Source organism: Xiphias gladius, chromosome 10 (assembly GCF_016859285.1).
Source record: "Xiphias gladius isolate SHS-SW01 ecotype Sanya breed wild chromosome 10, ASM1685928v1, whole genome shotgun sequence".
Lineage (NCBI taxonomy): Eukaryota > Metazoa > Chordata > Actinopteri > Istiophoriformes > Xiphiidae > Xiphias > Xiphias gladius.
Window position 1 is genome coordinate 13,964,019 of NC_053409.1, and position 19,408 is coordinate 13,983,426.

General features: G+C 41.1%; 1 protein-coding gene across 2 annotated transcripts; it reads right to left on the minus strand.

Annotated features, from left to right (window-relative positions):
- Nucleotides 1-1,669: 1,669 nt before the first annotated feature.
- grhl1 (grainyhead-like transcription factor 1) lies at nt 1,670-18,708 on the minus strand. Of its 2 annotated transcripts, none has more exons than XM_040136325.1 (16): nt 18,570-18,708; nt 15,917-16,106; nt 15,577-15,650; nt 14,540-14,673; nt 14,216-14,451; nt 13,491-13,573; nt 12,906-13,059; nt 12,670-12,781; nt 12,017-12,111; nt 9,756-9,999; nt 8,727-8,854; nt 6,503-6,531; nt 6,087-6,172; nt 4,190-4,275; nt 3,714-3,778; nt 1,670-3,025 (listed from the first exon to the last, which is right to left on the minus strand). In XM_040136325.1, the coding sequence occupies exons 1-16, from the start codon at nt 18,587-18,589 to the stop codon at nt 2,911-2,913; spliced, it is 1,851 nt and encodes a 616-aa protein (XP_039992259.1). In that variant the 5' UTR covers nt 18,590-18,708; the 3' UTR covers nt 1,670-2,910. The 2 variants fall into 2 exon arrangements, with proteins under 2 accessions (XP_039992259.1, XP_039992258.1); XM_040136324.1 differs by having other exon boundaries at nt 6,503-6,534.
- Nucleotides 18,709-19,408: the final 700 nt, after the last annotated feature.

A 19,408-nucleotide genomic window follows, 5' to 3' on the forward strand; every position in this document is an offset into this window, starting at 1 on the left:
ACGTGCACGCCTGAACCTTTACAGAGTATCATCTTTTATGATTCTGCCTGTATAGCTATCACACTGATTCTGCAGCCACAGGTAATGTACCTGCAGCTGGTGTCATCTGGGCTGAGGTGCTCATGCTGAGCAGTACATCACAAGCTCAGCAGCTGACAGTTATAATAAACACATGAAGCACACTCATCCCTGTCACAGAAAATCAGCGTATAAAAGAGCAAGAGAAAGCAAAGTGAGTGATCAAATTGTCTTATCTTAACAGTTAAGTGATTAAAGGCCACTTGATTTTCACTTTATTCTGCTACAAAAATGATCGTATCAATCGATCATAATGATATAATTTAAACAAGTATTGGATTTCAAGGGTAATCTGTAACCTGTAACCCTAACCGTAATGTCTGATATGAGAAGCCTGGCGTCTAGCTACTGGGAGCTTGTCCACGTTTGGTCTGGAGCTGATGATGCGAAAGGTAGGCTGTCTGCAATCTTTACAGATCCCGTGTGAAATAGAAGAAACATAGTAACACGCAGGCGCAAATGGTGCACCAATGCACAAGCTCCATTACTACCGTGTTCTCAGGTACCGTGTTCTCGTTTTAGTGTGTTAGCGTGCTAACATTGGATAATAAGCACTAGCCACAAAGTACAACTGGGGCCGATGGAAATGTCATTCGTTTTCCAGGAACGTAAAGGTGAAATAGATATTTTGACCTTCTTCTCTCTTATTCTTTTTAAAAAATCCACATTGCTTTATTTTTATCTATTACCCAACAAGCTACAACCATGCTAGCGGCTCTGTTAGCTGAAGCTGATGGTAATGTCATTAGCTTTGCAGGAATTTGGTCATAAAACCATCTGTAAAAATGATCACAGAAGTTATTACAAGTCATACCGAGGGGAACATGAATGTTTTTACCAGATTTCATGCTAATCTATCCAATAGTTGATGAGAGATTTCATTCAAAACCACAAATGTGAACTTAATAGTGGCGCAAAGGGAAAAGTCAGGAGATCAACAAAGTCATTAGGATTCATCATCATCATCTGGGAAAAATGAATGTCTGTACAAACTTTCACAACAATCCGTTGGATAGTTGTTCAGATATTTCAATTTGGAACAAAATGGTCAACGGTCTTATTACTTTTGGATTATTATCTCCTAGCCCTGCCACTAGCATGGCAAAAAAAAAAAAAAAAAATCAAATAGCCAAAAGGTTGAGAGAAAAATGGGAGCCTACTTTAATCAAATGGTGTACATAGGAATCTGTGGCCAGGTTTCCAACAGAGCAGCTTCTCTGCACCAGGCTGTCCTGTCATGCCTGTTTCCTGTCCACAGGGTTAGAGTTGATGCCCAGACATCTGTTCCTGTGGACAGACACAGAAAACACTGGCACAGGTACAGTTAATCTCTGCTGCAGCTGAACACCTTCAACTCAACCACTGATATGGACCTACTATTACTTAATTAAAATAATTTCATATCTTTAGTTTATAAATCTATTCCAAGAAAAGTTTGTAATTGACAAGGAATGAAATGGGTCAAACGGTTTGAGAGAAGATGAGTAAGAAAAATTCTCTGACAACCAAAACAGCAGCTACAGCAGAGCTTTTATTTGGCACTTTGTGCATCTTTTACAAAAAAAAAAACAAAGACACTTAACAACATGTTAATAACTTTTTGTCCCTTGACATGTAATGTTACAATAACTTCATATAAAAAGAAAAAAAAACCTTATATTATTAGGAATAACAGAAATTTGGGTATATATGGTTAAAAAAAAAAAAAATGACCCACATCCGTTCTCTTAATAAATATATACACAATAAGTACTGAAATACAAAAGGAGGGATCATGGAGATCCTTTTTTTCAGCGGATATATACAACATTTCCATAAAAAAAAAAAAAAAATCTGTTTTATCAGTTAATATGTATAATATACTGTAGTTATGGCAATAGAGGAATTTCTTTTCTAAATGTGTCTGAACCTAAATATCATATTGCACTTCCAGAACAGTCTTGTTTAAACTGTGCTAGACATTAATTAACCTATTTCATGAACATTCAGAAAACTATTCTACAGGGGAAGGGTAGCTGTGTTTTAGGATTATTATCAATATATATTTAGTAACCATTTAACACTTACAAAGAGTCCATTAATTAAAGTGATCTGAGGAAAAACATCTTTTAAGCCACTTCACTCACAACAAGCATGTGTCCTTTGCTAAAAAATACAACAAACATTTACAATATTCTACCCTAATTGTATGATGGTCGAAGAAAGTTTTACACACTAAATACTGCTGTGTTCTTTAGCAATAATACACTGAACCACCGAGGCTCCATCAACAACTTACTGTCTTCATTTTGTGCACTGAATACCCGACCTAACAGATTGTAATCATTAGTGCTATGGCTTTAGATAGGGAAAATGAGCTGTTTCTCCTGCTAAAATTCAAATATATGAGAAACAGTGCTGCTTGCATAGCATGAGGTATAGCAGCACCACAATCACTCGGCACATTTCAAACAACAATTTACAAAAAAGGCACTAATATTTGAGGTGCAACTCATATTCTCACTAAATACAAAACCAAAGTGTCGTAACAATCAAACTTGTCCTCACTTGTCAATTCTCATGCACAAAAAGTTTTGAAATTAAGCAAAATATAGAACTTACATCTCTAATCAACATTGTTGTCTATTAAGAGCTATGGCTTTTTAAATACCTCTTTTGGGACTTTGTGCTTTAAAATCTCTTTGACACTAATACAGCACAGAGACAACATGACTTCAATTTCAGATCAAGTCCATAATCACGGCATAGCTAGATGTGTAAACCACTATTCCTGATGGCTCAATTTTTTCCTCCACCCATCGGTTCAGGATGATGTCACCTCCTCCCGTCCAGTCAGATTTCAGTGAGGGTGAGTTTGTACATGCCGCCCAGCTCCTCCATGGTGATCTGGAAGGTGTCTTCGTTTGAATAGTGTTTGATGATGTTGTCATCCATGTGGACTAGAATACTGTTTTAAAACAGATGGGTGTTAGTGTCTTGTTTACTTCATCCCCATCCCAAAAAACTCTTCTTCGTGTATCCTGATCTTAATGTCTGCATGGTAACTATGAAGCTGCTTCCAGCAGCCAGGTAGCTAAGCTTAGCACAAAAATTGGAAACGGGGGAAACGTCCTAAAAAACACAGATTTAACATGTTTATTAGTGAGCTTTGAAGGTGCTGGTAGGTGGAGTTACCTTTGGAACCACACTAGCTGTTTTCCCCCTTTTTTCTGTCTTTGTGCTAAGCTAAGCTAACTGGCTGCTGACTCCCACTTCACATTTACCATACAGACAAAACAGTAATTTCAAGCTTCTCATCTAAATCTTGGCAAAAAAGCGAATAGGCGTATTTCCCTAAATATCAGACTATTACTTTAAAATGTATTGTATTGCAGCAAGATTTAGCTCAAGGCTGTGGCTTTAAATTCATTATGCAAATGTAATTATTTACCTGCAGTATCCAAATTGTGGTGATGTCAATAAAGCCTGTATGAGTCTGTCCCTATAGCTTACGATTGGCTGATGTTCATCACAGCAGCTAGTTTAATTGCAGGTGGTCAATGAAGTCACAAATTACTGACTAAATACCTATTAGAAATACTACTCCTTCATAAAGTTCCAAATATAGTCTGAATAGGTCAAGGACTGATACTCACCCTTTCTTGCACTTCTTATACACCTTTCCAACCTTATCCAAAGGCAACTCATACTTCTCTGAAATCTGATCGAGAAAAGATACTAATCAGCGTTGAAGTCTTGAAAGAAACATAAAAACATGAACACAGATTATGCAAAGAGAAGACTTCGGTCCTCTGTTTCTGATCCTTCAAAGACATTCACCTGATTTTGCTTATCAACTCCATTGATGGTCCTCCATAATTTTCTTCCCTATCCCTTTGCCTTATAGACACCCACTTCCCACTCCCTCTTTTCCTAATCCACTCCTTGTCCTTATTCTTCCCCACATTATTCCGGGTCCTGTCAGAGCTCATTTCTCCTGCCATAGTCGTTTAAACACAGAGAGAAGTGGCTCTCAAGCTGCGGTGTGCGATGCAGAGACCACCAATAAGAAACAGGAACAGGACAGTGCAATACAAGCCATTACCACTACAATAAACTGAGGAGAACTTACAGCTTCCATCAGGCCTTTCAGCGTGGGATTTCTCAGCATGAGGGCATCAAACACCTCCTCTGTCTCCTTGCGCACATACAGCAGGACTGTGTGGTGAGAAGAGAAAGAGGAGGCAGGCAGGTGTCAAAGCACTAGCAGGTATGTTCGTGGATTGGACACAAACGTGAACCCAAATCTGACCTCAGACAAAAGTCAATGGCAGACATGAAGCATGTATTTGCGTCAGGCTGGACAGTTCGACTGCTGGTTCGGTACATATGTGTGGGTTTGAGGGTTTGCGGCTGCACTGCATCCCTGTCTTGATTTCGAAGTAGTTAAGCTCAAGCCCATGCACACGTACAGTATGTTTAATCCACTAGTAAATTTGCAGATATACAGTGCTCCATGCTGTTTAAAACATTCCCCCTGCCAGACTGCATGGGCACTCATCCAAACTGAAAGAAGTGGCACGGGGCCCAGACATAGCACCTAGAAAGCACATTCATCATACACCGCTGGAATGGTTGTACACAGTCCCACTCAAACAGAATGACAGACCCACCTCTCATTCTCTACACCCAGTCTTCACAATAGACCTCACTCTAAATAGATTTTCTTGTATTGTTTTCCAACCTGTTTGCAGGAACTTGAGATATTTGTGGCCTCTGAATGAGACAAAAACTTCCTCTATTTTCAAGTAGGCCTCTATTTAAAGACGTAATTATGTGCAAAGGAGTTTTCACTAGTTTGATCCACTTCTGTATATGGACTAAAACTAAGTAAGACAGGATCTAAACAGAAGTAAAGTCAGTGGCTGTATGTTGATGTCTGGCTTCATACTTGTATGCACAGGCCACAGTTGTGCTTCACTCTTTGTGGTCTGGAGCAGCCATGGTTAACTTTATTTGAGACAGACGTCATTACAAGGAGGCTGCACAGCAGATGATTGGCAGACTGACTCTTCCCTCTGACGTCAACAGGATCCCTTTCAAACCATCACAAGGTTGCAAATTCTCTAACTAGAAAAACATGACAGCTATTGTGGAAAGGTCATAAAACTTCACTGAAACCTTTAACTTTTTGAAACCTACTTCAAATAGTTCCAAGATTAAGCCAGTTAAGGCATCATCTAAACCAGTGGTCCGTAACTTTTTTGGCTCACAACTCCTTAAAAGGAACTCAGGTTCACTTGTGAGCAGTTCAAAGACCACAAAAAAGTGATTTTTGCTTCTGGGATTGTTTATTTGAAGGACTTTTAGAGGCCCAGAGAGGCTAAATTACCCAGTTAGCAAAAAAAAAAAAGCAAAAATTGGAGAAAGTTCCCAAAAAAATACATACTTTATTTTGAGCAACAAAAGTATCTGGGTACACTTAATTGTTTCTTGGGACCCTTTGACACCTCACTGTTGTTCGCTGATTGGTTTGGTACACATCTGATCGGTTTCAGTTGATAATGTGTGGATGGTTTCCAGACTAAAATCGTGCAGCACAAACTTATCATGCAAGATCTAGTCTGGCTTTGTGAAGCTACTGACTATAGTCAGATGTATTCATACACAATCAGTGTGAAATGGGTTTTAAAATATCAAGGTGAAGTAACTGGTTAACTGTTTCCTTTCCTTTTCTGGCTACAATTCATTTTACAGCATTTATTTACATATTTAGTATGGAAAAAAGCCTGTTGCATGCCTATGAATAGGATATGGGGTAAAGGGCACAGGCTTGTTTGCATGTGTGTGTGCATGTAGTGATCAGTGGTATTTTGTTGGGTCAGTGTTGGCTTCGGACACGTGTGTGTTGTGAAAGACCTGGAATAATCACATGGCCCAGAAAGAGTGTGTGTGTGTGTGTGTGTGTGTGTGTGTGTGTGTGTGTGTGTGTGTGTGTGTGTGTGTGTGTGGGGGGGTACATTTAGTACCTTTCTTTGGTTCCTCCACTCTCGCCATCTTGTTTGGGGGTGAACCAAACTCATCATCGCTGAAGGGTAATCTCTTCATGCCCGAGCTGCAGTGGACACAAATACACACACACACTGTTTAAATGCCTTTTATGACCGGCTAACAGGCTATAAAACACACACAGGCACGCACACACACACACACACACACACACACACACACACACACACACACACACACACACACACACACACACACACACACACACACATGCGCATGCGCTCAAAGCTCATGGGCATTTCCTAGAAACAACATACATGTATGTATTCCTACGTGCCTTTTACTGGGAAGGTGCCAAAGGTTGTCTCGGTTCAAAACTACTGAAAAGAAAGTGTGAACAGAGCAAGTGTGAAGTCAGGGCTTCATGCGAACTCACCTGTCCTCTCCATCTTCTGCTGAGAAAGGCTGCTAGAGAAAAAGAGAGGGAGAAATTTGCTCAAACGGAATAGGTAAAAACAAGAAACAATATACAGTCTCAGAGATGATTTGAATTGCTAATAGTATCTGCAATAGATGTCTTAGAATTGGGTATCAAATATTTATGATGATAACTGGCTTTAAAATGCTCCTCAACGTGATTCTAATCTACAGTATATACTGCAATGGAAGTGCATGTACTCCTTTGCAGCTGCTGAAATTAAAACTTGTTGTGTTGGCGGCTAAATCGGTCAACAAGTTCAAAGGCAAAGTCAACAGCCACGTCCTAAAGGGTTCCCGTGTTGACCCATTTATTCCTCCTTTATCACAGAGAACTGAGCCTGCTCACCGAACACCAGCTAAATTAGTTGTAGAGTTATATACAGTATGTGGAGCAAAGTCTGTACAGTTACAGCTGAAGAAATGGTGGTCAAGTGCAGGTTGGAACCCTGACAGGGGGTCATGGGTTTCTTTTTCGGGGGTCAGAAGATTATTTATAGGATATAAAACCAATCTGGTTTTGTGTTATTTCTCCTGTAATATATAGAATACTTTTAAATACAGTAGGGTTACAACTAATGATTATTGTAAATTATCATCTTGATTAGTTGTTCTGTCTAATAAAATGTCAGAAAATTGTGAAAAATGCCCAACAACTCAAGGTAATTGATTCAAATGTCTTGTTTTATCTGACCAACAGTCCAAACCCCAAAGATATTAAGTTTACTATCATGTATAACAAAGAAATGCATCAAATCCTCACACTGAGAGAATGTGACAAGTGAATATTTGATTTTTTTTTTTCCTTCGAATTGAGCAAATAAATAAACTAAAAGGAAAACAATCTATTGCTTTTAGTCTGCTGCTCTGCATATCAGCTGCTATCTCATCCTCTTTTTAGGGCTTGTTTTTTTGTTTATCAGTAAACCCGGGACTGCATGAAACCCATTCATTATTTTACACGAGGTCAAAAAAATTTTTTTTTTTTTTTTTTTTTTAATTCTTGGAAAAATAGGCTTTTTTTTTTTTTTATTCCTGGAAAGCTGCTGTTTTTTTGAAGCCTTTTGCTCTGTGACTCTATTGATTGCAGGCATTGCTGTTAATAGAATTCTATTCTGAGAGGGATCCCAGTAAACTCAGAGTTTATCAGAAACTGATAGCACGCCTGCGGGCGGTTCGGTCAGGTTCAATGTCATTTGCAAAACCAAAAATAACCTCTTGTCTGTCTCTCAGCCTTGCTGGTAGGAAAGTAAACTTAGTGAGAGTGAGGGAAAGGGAGAAAGAGCCCCTTCTTTGTTACTTGTGCTCAGGTGGGATTGCACATAATTTGACCAGCAGGGGGCAGTTAAAGTTCACAAATACTGAAATTTCTCAATGGGTGATAATCCCTTTTTTCTGCGTGGTCGTTTTCACCATAAATAAAGCAGTTCATCGTACATGTCCACTCACGGAGAACATGAAATTGCCTAAAGTACCCAAATTACCCAAAAAACTAATTCATGCAGGCCAGGTGCAGATGCACACGCACCTCTGTAAGTGTTATGTGACGTGATTGTTCCTGACTGGAAGAAACAAAGCTCAGAGTCCAGTCATAGAGGAGAGGGCTGGTGCTAGTCAATACTCATAAAAACCTGACAAACTGCACGCATGCTACGGCCTTCGTAGACAGAAATATGGGTTATTTGTACCTGCCAACTGTCCTTTCTATCCTTATGTGTATGTATCCAGCCATCTCCTATCTGCTACATATGGCATCCACACATCAGTAACAAAACTGCAGTCCTCTCTCTATCTCCAAATCTACCTTTCCCTAAGCATACGAACATTAGAAGAAGGTAGCAGAGGTTTTATGTTCTCAACCCCCTGGTTTGTTGTTGAATGATTCATACGGTGAGTAAGCACTCTGAAATTCAGCCATCAGTATTTAGAACTCCTATCAGAGCTTGAAACCATAACTCTCTGTTCTTGCCAACTGGAAAGCAGGCAGGTCACCTCGACCCAGCTGGCTGCAGAGTGGGTGGAAGCTCAAAAACAAACGGTTTATGGACCACCTAATTCGCTACGAGTGGTACACAACTATAGCAGAAAAACATGTTCATTTTGGTTGTGACATACACGACGTGTAACTGTGTGCTATACTAAACAGTGCTGGTGGTTTTATAGTTTTTGTGATTGGCACTCACATGGCGCTGGAAGGTAGATAAGTGAATGTCAGGAATGAAAAGCACAGGCTGGGTCTCAAGGTCGGTCATCATCTTGAAGATGGTCACATCGTTGCGTTTCTGGAGGATGGGAACTTTGACATCCACAACTGGGAGAGAAAAAGGTCACAACAAAATTGTGAAAATATCACCTTATAAAGTTGTTACAGTACATATTAGCAAAAAGTTGGTGATTTACACATCCGGCATGCATAGAGCAGCATTAACATTTATTGTTGTGTTTCTGGCAAATATAAATCAAATATTTACCATATTTTTAGCTGTGTTTTGGTTTCCAGTAACTCCTGATGGAAACATCTGGCTCTTTAGCTGCTAAATGCTCCACTAAGTTTGCTAACGTTGCCTTATCTGCCATTTGATGCTGAGCAGGTAGTGCATAGTAGGTTTATCACTGCTTTTTTTTGCTGAAAACAGCTGCCTGCTGCAGCTGGAAATAAGGTTGATGTTGACAGGAGCAGTGAGAGTGAACCAGATCATCAACGCTGTTGGGCCCCTAAAACAAGACAATGAGCTAAAAGATGCTAAAATGCTCCCTAGAGCTGAGGGTAACTGCAGAGTTGGGTGATATTTCTATGTGGGTTCATCACTACGAGCATCTACTTTCACATTACACATAGTGATTTCACCAACTGTTCATGTAAAAATATTGATCAGTACAGCTTTAAGACAAAAAAGATCTTCTAATATGACTTGGTGAGAAAGCAGGCTGGGGGTTCAACTATTCAGATATTTTCTACAAAGCTGCATTTTTTATAGTTTAGTTGTGTTTGAACTTGTCACCTTGACTCTGTTGTTTTGATACGTGTTATGACATGTGACGGATCCTGTCACTATGTTTTTTTCTAAAGGAAAATCAATGCATGTCTATTGTGTGAAAATACACCTAATATATTCCTGATCGGGTAGGGAAAAGAACGTAGATCAAATAACAATAGTTTCAGTCCCCTGTCTGTTCATATTATACAAGGTAAAACATGTCTGAAGACTCACAGGACAGGCCAGGATTGAGGTCGACCACCTTCCCTTTCCGGCGGGACTGCTTCCTCTCCTCGTCTCGGATCTTCCTCTCCGCACCCTTGTCGCAGAAGACTTTGATCTGGCAGTAGGCACGGTGGATGGGTTTGTTGCTGCGGTTGTTGTAGCTGTAGGTGTCGATCTGCAGGTTCAGGGGAAGACCCTTCACCCCCTTCTGAGAGGAGAAGTCTGTGCTCAGGCAGTTGACGGAGATGAAGATCTGTGGAAAGAGGACGGATGATGAGAACAGGAAGAAGAAGCCGGGACCATTAAAGAGAAAAAAAAGTCCAACTTCACCTGTAAAAAACTGGAGTGATTAAAACTTAAAACATCTGCAAGCTTTGACCATTAAAGTCAACAGCAACATTAGTGACAATCTGATTCTTTAACAGCTGCTTCTAAATCGCAGAGACAAAACTTTTCACTCTCATTATTCACATGAGCATCATTGTGAAATACTGGCGGCTTTTCTGCAGCAGAGGCCTCAACAGCACATTCATTGTTCTCTGTTGCCCTCTATTGATCGACTTTAGTCATCACAGGCTCATCATTTTCTCTAGTGTGGAGATTCTCATTTGTCCTCCTCACAGAATCTCTCATTTATGTCTATAGACCATAAAAAATTGTTTTGAAAGAAGAGTGTTTTCATTGATTTAGAGGAATACATAGACATTCAATGAAAAAGGCAGAAAAATTAGTTGGGATAAAACCACTTTACATGTAAATAGTGTTTTAGTTTTATTTCCTGCATGTCTGCTGCATTTGTGTGTATAAATAGTAAAATAATATTTTTTACAACCTTCAAATGTTCTATAATAATATTTGGACTGATTATCATAAAATGTTTGTGCATTTTTACGGGCATCTGTCTCATTTTTCTTTTATTTTGGGTTTCTGGCATCTTTCTACTTTGTTAAATTGACAAAATGATAAGTCAGACTTATAGCAGACTTAAACTGTGCTGAACAAAGACAAAAAAATAATTCGTAGACTGTTGCAAATTTTTTGTGATGATTCCAGTAAACTGCCCCAGAGCGGGTAAACATAAAGGAGGGGCTGCCCTTCATAAATACACTGCAGATACATACTGTATACACTGCAGGGCCATCACCCCAGGAGCAAGGCACACATACGCACACACATCTTCATCTGTAATCTAACACCACACTGATGAGATGCTAAAACAACCTGGTGGGCAGTGCTTCCAAAAAACACACACACACACACACGGTGAAGTCATGAACACACACAAGGATGAACATCCTATGGATACAGGCCTCGAGTCATGAGACAGTTGGATCCAAATCCTGGTGTGTGCGTGTGTGTGTGTGTACGTGTGTGTGCAAGAGAGAGTTCTGTTGCATGTGACTGTATTTTTGTTTAGTGAAGACTACAGAGAGCGCCACGCTGGAGGTGAGCCAAGGCGCCATGTTGTCTCTTTGTCTGTTTGTTAGCCCGCCAGTCGTCGTCCATCTCAGGCTGAAGGTGAAACCGCGCAGGAGAGCGACATGAGGGTCAACAACAAACAAAAAAAATCAAGAGTGGAGGAGAGGACGGGAGCTCCTCCTTTCTGTCACCCGTTGAACAGGATTTTATTTGTTAACTGACCAATCCAGTCCTCGCCCCCCCCCCCTGCTGAGTTTCCTCATTCCTGCGACCTTTGTCTGGTGTGCAGAAATACCTTAACATGCAGCATTACAGTAGGGATGACAGATGCAGGTTGGCCCAGTCACGAATGCATGTTCAGAGTGCAGGAAAATTCACACACACACACACACACACACACACATACACACACCCACATACTTCCTCCTTGCCTCTACGCAAACTGACAAAACACACAAGAGGACTGGTAATGACGTCACAACAGCATCCTCACTCTTCTATTCACTCTACTATTTTCTTTTAACGACTGTTTTGGAGGATCCCGACGAACAAAGTGGATGATGATCACCAGTTTTAAGTGTGTTGATGTGAAAAGTTCAAGGCTCATATTATGAGTTCAAGACCAGGAAGTATGTGGAAACCATGGATCACCACTGATCCTGTGAACCAAACATTGCACTTGTTTTTACATGAACACCGAAGCGGAAACAGTAGCATTCACGACACACACATCTAATTTTTGTTTTAGTCATAATCCGCCATGTCAGGGATGTTAGAAGCAGCCTTAGATGGAATCAATCAGTTGTATTTCTGTGACGTTGTGTGTGTACATGTGTCTTTTATTGTCTTACTTTGGCCTCCTCATTGGTGTCCCAGGTGAAGGAGATGGCGTTGTAGGAAATCTCCTCGATGTTGCCGATGGTGTTGAAGCTCTCCTTGTAATCAGCTGTAACCACAAACAAGAGTTTAGTGATTAATTAAGGGAGATGGAAAACCCACACTAAAAAAAAAACCTATTCATGCAAAAAAAAATACAATTACTGACAAAAATGAACAGTGATCTGAAAAGATGAAATGAAAATCATTTTAGCAAGTCAGAAAAGCTAAGAAAAAAAACGTTATTTTTATGCATTGTTACTATATTTTGGAGGTATTAAAAACTGCAGATTTGATCTCTAGCCAAACAAACTGAACCGTCATAACCAAACAACACACCCTTTACTGTCAGCTACTGCTGAGCTGCCCTTTCAACCAGCCACTCCACTGTGCAGACGGAGGTTGATTAATAAGCCTGCTCCATGTTCAAACTAAACTCCTGAACTCCCCAACTGTCAGCCAGTCAGTAGCCCCGGGATGAAACAGTTCTCAGACGTCACACTTGAGAATAAGAAGTTGACACTTACTTGCAGCTCTCCCGCTTGCCAGACGCCACACATTTCTTCAACGTAATCGACAATTAAATCAAAAAAAAAAAAAAAAAAAGACTGACTGCTGTGGCTCTTACCGATGTCGAGACACCTCTGTTTGGCAGTGTGCTGTCTGGAGTGCCAGTACTTCCAGTGTTTCAGCTGATCATCTCTGCACTTCTCCTCTCCAAACACCACCATCACTACACTCTGGAAATGGTATAACACACACAGTGAGAACTCCATATGTTAAAATAATATTTAGCCTGTGATTAAGGTCAATAATCCCAACTTGTTACTTGTCTCTGGTTTGTTTTTTCTTGCTCCTTCTTACCCTGACTTTGGTGATGGGTTGCTGCATGCCTTTGTTGTCGATCTCCCTGAGGGTGATTGGGTAAAACTGGCCCTTGTTGAGGTATGTCATCGTCCCATCACCTGTCTTCTGACGCAGAGACTTGGATGCCTCCAGAGTATACTCAAAATTATTCCTAAAAGGCAGAGAAATAAGGGCAGAATCTAGTAAATGTCAAAAATAATCAAGCAAGACTACAAGCAAGCACATTTTTTACGCTAAAAACCATGCTTTCTTTTCTGTAGAAATGGATATTTCTACATTTATATTGAGAAAACTTCAATTAATTCAAGTTCGACTAAAGACAGAAATAAAACAGTAAGGTGATATTTAATTGGGTGCGCTCCATATAGGCGCTGCAGCGAAATCATGACCTAAAATCAGCGCAGTGTCAGAGCGGGGCCAAATAACGCCCGTGTGTGCAGACACTCGTCTTTCACACGGAGGGGAGTCCGGTGTCTCCCCCGTGACCACGATGAATGAAGCCATTCTGCTGTGTTGTGTCAAAAGCTGAATGGCGGTGTGGCGCTGGAAGTCGGGCAGCGGGCTGGCAGCAGCACGACTTACCCCGGCACTGTGTTAAACTGAGCGTAGTCCTCAGTCGCCATGGAGGCCATACGTAACTGGAGGTCTCCTGGGTAGGAAAACACCTGCAGCACACACAGAAAACTGATAGTGTAAGACTTAGAGTGTGAAGTAAGACACATTAAAAAGAGGATATTAAGCAGCTACTTTGCTTTGATGTTAAATTATTTATTTCCATTGTCTCTTCCTATAATTTACCAGAGGATTTTAATGCAGTGGCCCTTAGGGATTTTCCTCTTCCTTCCACCAACTTAACACAGTTTGTGTAGGTTTTGTTAATTCGTCCTACCCCTTCATCTCCCTTTTTTGTTAAAAATACCTCTACGCTCTGTTGCTAACCCCCCCCCACCTCCTCCTGCACTGCCGCTCTGTTGGGTTACACTTTTCTAAGGTAATTCGCCTCCAGGTCAAAAAGAGAAAGAGGAGAGAGAAAGGGCTTTAGCTATTGTACGAGAAAAGTACAGCACTTTATTGTGTTGGCGAGACAATGACATAATAACACACTAGCCGCTATTTTGGCATGTTCAGATAAAACCAGGGAAGACTGAGCCCACCGCTGGCTCCATGGGATCAGGTGAATATCCTATTGTCTGATGGGAAGGTTCTGAGAGAAGAGAGGAAAGCGAAGGAGAGGAGGAGGAGGAGGAGGTGAAGTTGTGGGGAGTGCAGGGAGCAAGGTTTAGAAAGAGGGGGATCGAAACACTCACCTCCTGGGAACCATCCTTGAAACTCTCGGAGAAGGTGGAGTCGGGGGGCGTGCGGGAGTGAGTGCTGGGGCTGAACTGGACCGTGTTGTGGGTGAGTTGGCGGTCAAAGACGCCCACATGGCTGTTGGTTTCGGCGCAGGTGTTTGGCACGGTCACCGAGAAGCCGTGGGTGGGCACCTCTGTCTTGACGGGCGGGTAGTTTGGCAGGGCAGCAATTGAAACTGTGACGGTCGTATCTGAGTAGACAAAAATCAGCAAACTTACGATCAAGTTTTCTGCTTTTAAGATGCTTACGTCTGTGTATGTTACTGAGAGTGAACAGACCTGGTGAAGGGAACTGGGACCTCTTGTCCTGGGCCAACTGAAGAATATTGAAGGGCCCCTTCAGGACCTGGATCCTGCTCTCCATACCGGCTTCCTGAAGTGGAGCTATGGAGTGTCCAGCTTGGATCTGGTGTCTACAACGTAGGAAAAGAGCACATATGTAAGGTTGGAATAAAAGTCTCATCGAGCACATTGTTTTTCTAACAGCATAAAGCGCTAGTGCCAAAGCTTCCAAAGTACCTCACACCTTCTCCCTCATTTGGATCTTGCAGCTCTAGTACATGAGTCCCATTAGCCAAACCCGCCAGATGTAAAAACTCTTTTATATACTCTGCATCTGAGTAGCATTAAGATTTTATATTTTTACACATACTTTACTTTTACTTTTTTATAACTATTTACTTTGTGAGGTTTTTTTCCTGTTGTGTATTTATACGATGTGCTCTTGTGCTTTGTGTTTTTATCTTGTGCTTTATGTTTCTTTGCCGCACAACCAATTGCCCTTTGGGGAAAAATAAATTGACTGATTCATTAATGCACCATTTACGATAAATTAAACCGCTCTTAAGTTAGATTCAAATATATCTGACATATATTACCACTCTTGTAACTGTTTTTAATTATTTTTTTATCAATTGATTGTTGAGCTCGGTGAGACTACCCGATGAAGTAAAGTTAGTAAAACCCTTTACCCTTTGAACGCTGTGTTGACTAAAGAACAAAATAAATTAAAAAACTCATTTGAGCTATAACAAAGGCAAATTTCTTCCTGAACAGCCACTTTTTTTAGCTTTTGGAGAAACAAGGTGCTCATCCAAGGGGTAATACATGTGTGAGCAGATTTAAATAGATTTTAATGAATGAGCATGCTGTACTCTATTTTGCATTCAGCTCCCTTATACTTGCAAATCCACTTGCAAAATTCAGAGAATGTTAAAGAGCTTGAACCCCTCCATTCCCTTCACGCCGTGGTTCCCCTCTGCTGTGCTTTTATTTTTAAGGGGGGGGGGTGGTATTAGGCGTGGGCTGTCGCTCACCTTTTGTTGGGATCCAGATCAGAGACCAGTGTGTCTGGCTTGCTCTGGGGTATTGTTCTCTTTTCCCTGGGCACCTGTATGGGAAGAGTAAACACAGCCGCTCAGCATCTGACCACATCACATCCAATTTCTTGGGTCATCCTGCTGTCTGTATGGGCAACTAGATCAGTTACATGACATAGACTCTGCCTCACAGATGTTGCTTAATGGTCGGATGTCAGCATGAATGATGGTCATATAGGTGAAGCCTGTAAGGATTTGTAACTAATCCCCTAATGTAAGATTTTGCACATTTGATTGCTCCGAGATCCACTACAATTTTAATTTTTTTTCCTGATACCTTATAGTAGTCGTAGAGCAGGCCGAGAGCTGCAGCGCTGTCCTCGTCGCCATTGATGCTCATCATGGCCTTGGTGGCGGCTGTCAGCGGGTTCTCCAGAAACGATTTCCAGGCCTCGTCCTCTGTGGTGAAGGAGCGACGCTGGCCGCCATAACCCGACTCGTTCTGAAGAACCAGGACCGCGCGCTTACTGTGGGAAGACAGAGTTTTATAAGTTACTATGTATAAGCCAATTATCCAGATGTTCATGCTTCTTTTAATGCAGAGATCTGCTTATTAGATGTCACTTAAGACTCTTTATCATGTGATATTTCAAAAAAGTAGGTTGATGTGATGAATTGAGGGCATTACTTCAAATATACTGTATGGAAACTACTCATAAATGTTTAAAGGGCACAAGGGACTCTAGGATTAGTATATCCCTCTACGGCCTTTTCCTCAAGCGTTCAAAATACTGATTCTCCTCAGTGACTTCAATTGAGTTCAAAAAGTAATTACCTACAATCACAGCCCTCTTCAAAACAGACAAACAGGTTATAAGACAGAGATCAACCACGCAGATGTTCTTAATATGCAAGACCTGTTGTTCAGGATTTCCCATGATTGTGCAACAAATCTCGGCCATCGAACCACCAGCGTTTCTCCAGCAAAAGATGCTCTACAGGCTCGTCTAGTGTGACGCCACCGGTCCGGGGAGCTCTCATTGGCTGAGAAGCTGACCGCAAGTGACGTAGCTGACCCTGCTACATTCCTGGGTTTTAACAGCGCCCTGCTACAGTTTTTGTAAGGGAACCTGTTTGTGGAAAATAATCATGTGTTTTTTTTTTTTTTACGCGCAGTCACCACCTGCATCTCTCTCCTCCTCTTCCTGTTCCATCTTGTGAGGCGTCGAGTGTCACTGCTTTGTAAACATGACAGTGTCGGACCAATAAGAATACAACAGTTGGAATTTTTATGTGTCTCAGCTGCTTGTAATGTAATGGTCTTGAGTATTAATTGAAGCTCACTGAGCTCAGGTGAAAGCCTTACATTCAAATAGAAATGACAATACAGCACTCAGGTTAAACATGTGAGAAAATATTGAACATTTCAACAGTGAGTTGGCCTGTTTAGACTAAATTTAAATGTTTATTCAGCTTCTATTTACTTAGATGTGTCAGGCCTAAAGGCTAGCATAAAGTGAAGTAGTTAGTCGAGCTTTTGTTATTAACGTTTCAGCTAGATCATTAGCATTTCTTGACAAACTCTGGGAACTACACACCCCTGTAATACATCTTCGAACATCCACCTGCTGATTTTCTTCCACAACAAAGCCATTATGGTAAAGTGTAAACGGACTGGCTCAGTTTCCATGTTGAGTATCTACAACAAATACAGCTTTTTTTTCCTCTCAATGGTCATAGCAAAGTGATCATTAGTAATCCTATATCTAATTGTGCTTGTCATAAACTGCAATCTGATCAGAGCCACTATTTTCTGGCAATAAAGCTGTAAGGGAATGTAACCCATCACTGAAACAAAAAAAAGAGGTTGATTGTTTTTTCAAGCAGATCTGAAATTAGATTTCACTTGTAGGAAATAAAGTCAGTAGGGCAGCATGAATTCACAGGCATCTGACATCTTTCATTTACATGAGCGTGAAAAAACAAACTTTTTTTTCTGTGTCAACATTTAGACAAGTCTGCACGTATCGCCGCCCCCCCCCCCTCCCCCCACCCCCGCATTAAATTTGACAAAACAATCGAGTCATGTAGAGTAAAATCCACTAAAACCTTACATAGCTCTGTGCTTGCTTACATTGTCTGTGTTAGTAGTCGGGCCAACGCCTAGCAGGTGTACAATTTCACTCCCCTCGAAAGTCTCCTTGTCATTACCCTCCGAAAACATACGGAATAAAGTCTAATCATCCCTCTCAACAAGACAAAGACATTATCTTTATGCACACACACACACACACACACACTGACACACACACACACACACACACACACACACATATATGTATATATATGAAATATATATATATCTTTATATATATATATATATATATATTTCATATATATACATATATATATATAGTTGTGTGCTCCCTGCTAAGGTCCATGTTTATTCCTGAACAAACATCATTAAGACTAGTGTTGGCGCTTAAAGCAAAATCAAACACCAAACCGCCCATCGCCAGCACGGGACACTTTTTTCTTTTTTTTCTTTTTTTTTTTTAACTCTACCAGGCGCCTGCTCGCACGACAGGTGGAGATACACCTGTACAGGCTTGAACATGACAGGTGAAATCAGCGGAGTTACAGCGTGCGAAACTATGAGATATAATCACTTTACTTTTAATGGCAGCCAGACTAAGAGTAAACGTACCCTTCAGAAAAATAAATAAATAAATAAGTTAAATAAGGAGCTATGATAATGCTAAAATAAAGATTCTAGACAAATACCACAACAAATGTTAAAATATCAGGCAGCAGCTGCAGGTCAGAGGTGGACCACAGTGGGACCTATTTCAAAATCCATCCGTGCTCAAAAAAGTGCCAAAGCAGAGGGGGGGAAAAAATCCAGAAAAATATTTAGAGTCAGTATTAGAAGCTTATAGCGACAACCAACTCCTTGTGCAGGCTAAAAGTGGAGAGTCAGGACGACTTACTTGTCATGCTCCTGTGACATCTCGGTCGGTCGAACTGGACTTTCTAGTTGGTACTGAAAATCCGATCCGTCTTCTTTAACGTGGCAAACTCCGCCGCCGACACTGGATGAGGGCCGCGGCAACAAACAAGGTGTCCCCTACTGAGAGAACGGGTTTTGTCGGCTTTTCTCGCTTTTTTTGGGGGCAACGCTGAGAAATTGAGGCCGGTTTTACCTGTGACAGGCCCGCGGATTGGATTACAGGTGGACGGGAGGGCGGGGCCACACTGTCAATTACCCCCTCTGAGGAGGTGATTGGCTCAGCCGGGAGCCTACCTGGAGCTGCACACGGGCTCAAGGCGAAACAGTGGAGGAACAGGGTCCGACAGCTGCCTTTACCGTTTTGGGTTCATCGCTGGGGGGGAAAAAAAAATGCAAAAATATTTAGCTAATTAAAAAAAAAAAAAGGTGATTAAAGGCTTAAAGGTTAAAGAGGTTGATTAGATAATTAAAATTATTTTTTTTAAAATCCATTTTTATGTAAGTTAAGATGAGGCCAGGGATTGCTGTGGCCCTAAAAATGACTCAGTTTATAATGACATGAAGTAACTTGTTTTCACTGGACACTAAAAGATCCCACGATAGCGTGTTTCCAATGTAAACGATGGGGGGGCGAAAGCCTCAGTGCTCCTCCTGTGCAAAAACACATTCAAAAGTTTATCTGATTTTATATATGAGGCTTCAGCAGTGAATCGAATCGCCCCGAGTGCCTTCATTAGTTGCAGCCGTTTTCCAAGGCAGACTTGGAAAATTGGTCCTGTCCTCTCCACCTGTCCTTTAATGCCAGTCATTTATGTCACG

Excerpts from the sequence above, each read along its gene's own strand:
- grhl1 (XM_040136324.1), bottom strand. The coding sequence starts at position 18,589 with ATGTCACAGGAGCATGACAA. Across the intron at positions 13,060-13,490 it reads CAGTTTAACACAGTGCCGGG|GAATAATTTTGAGTATACTC; the intron begins GTAAGTCGTGCT and ends TCTGCCTTTTAG. Across the intron at positions 12,112-12,669 it reads ACAGAGGTGTCTCGACATCG|CTGATTACAAGGAGAGCTTC; the intron begins GTAAGAGCCACA and ends TTGTGGTTACAG.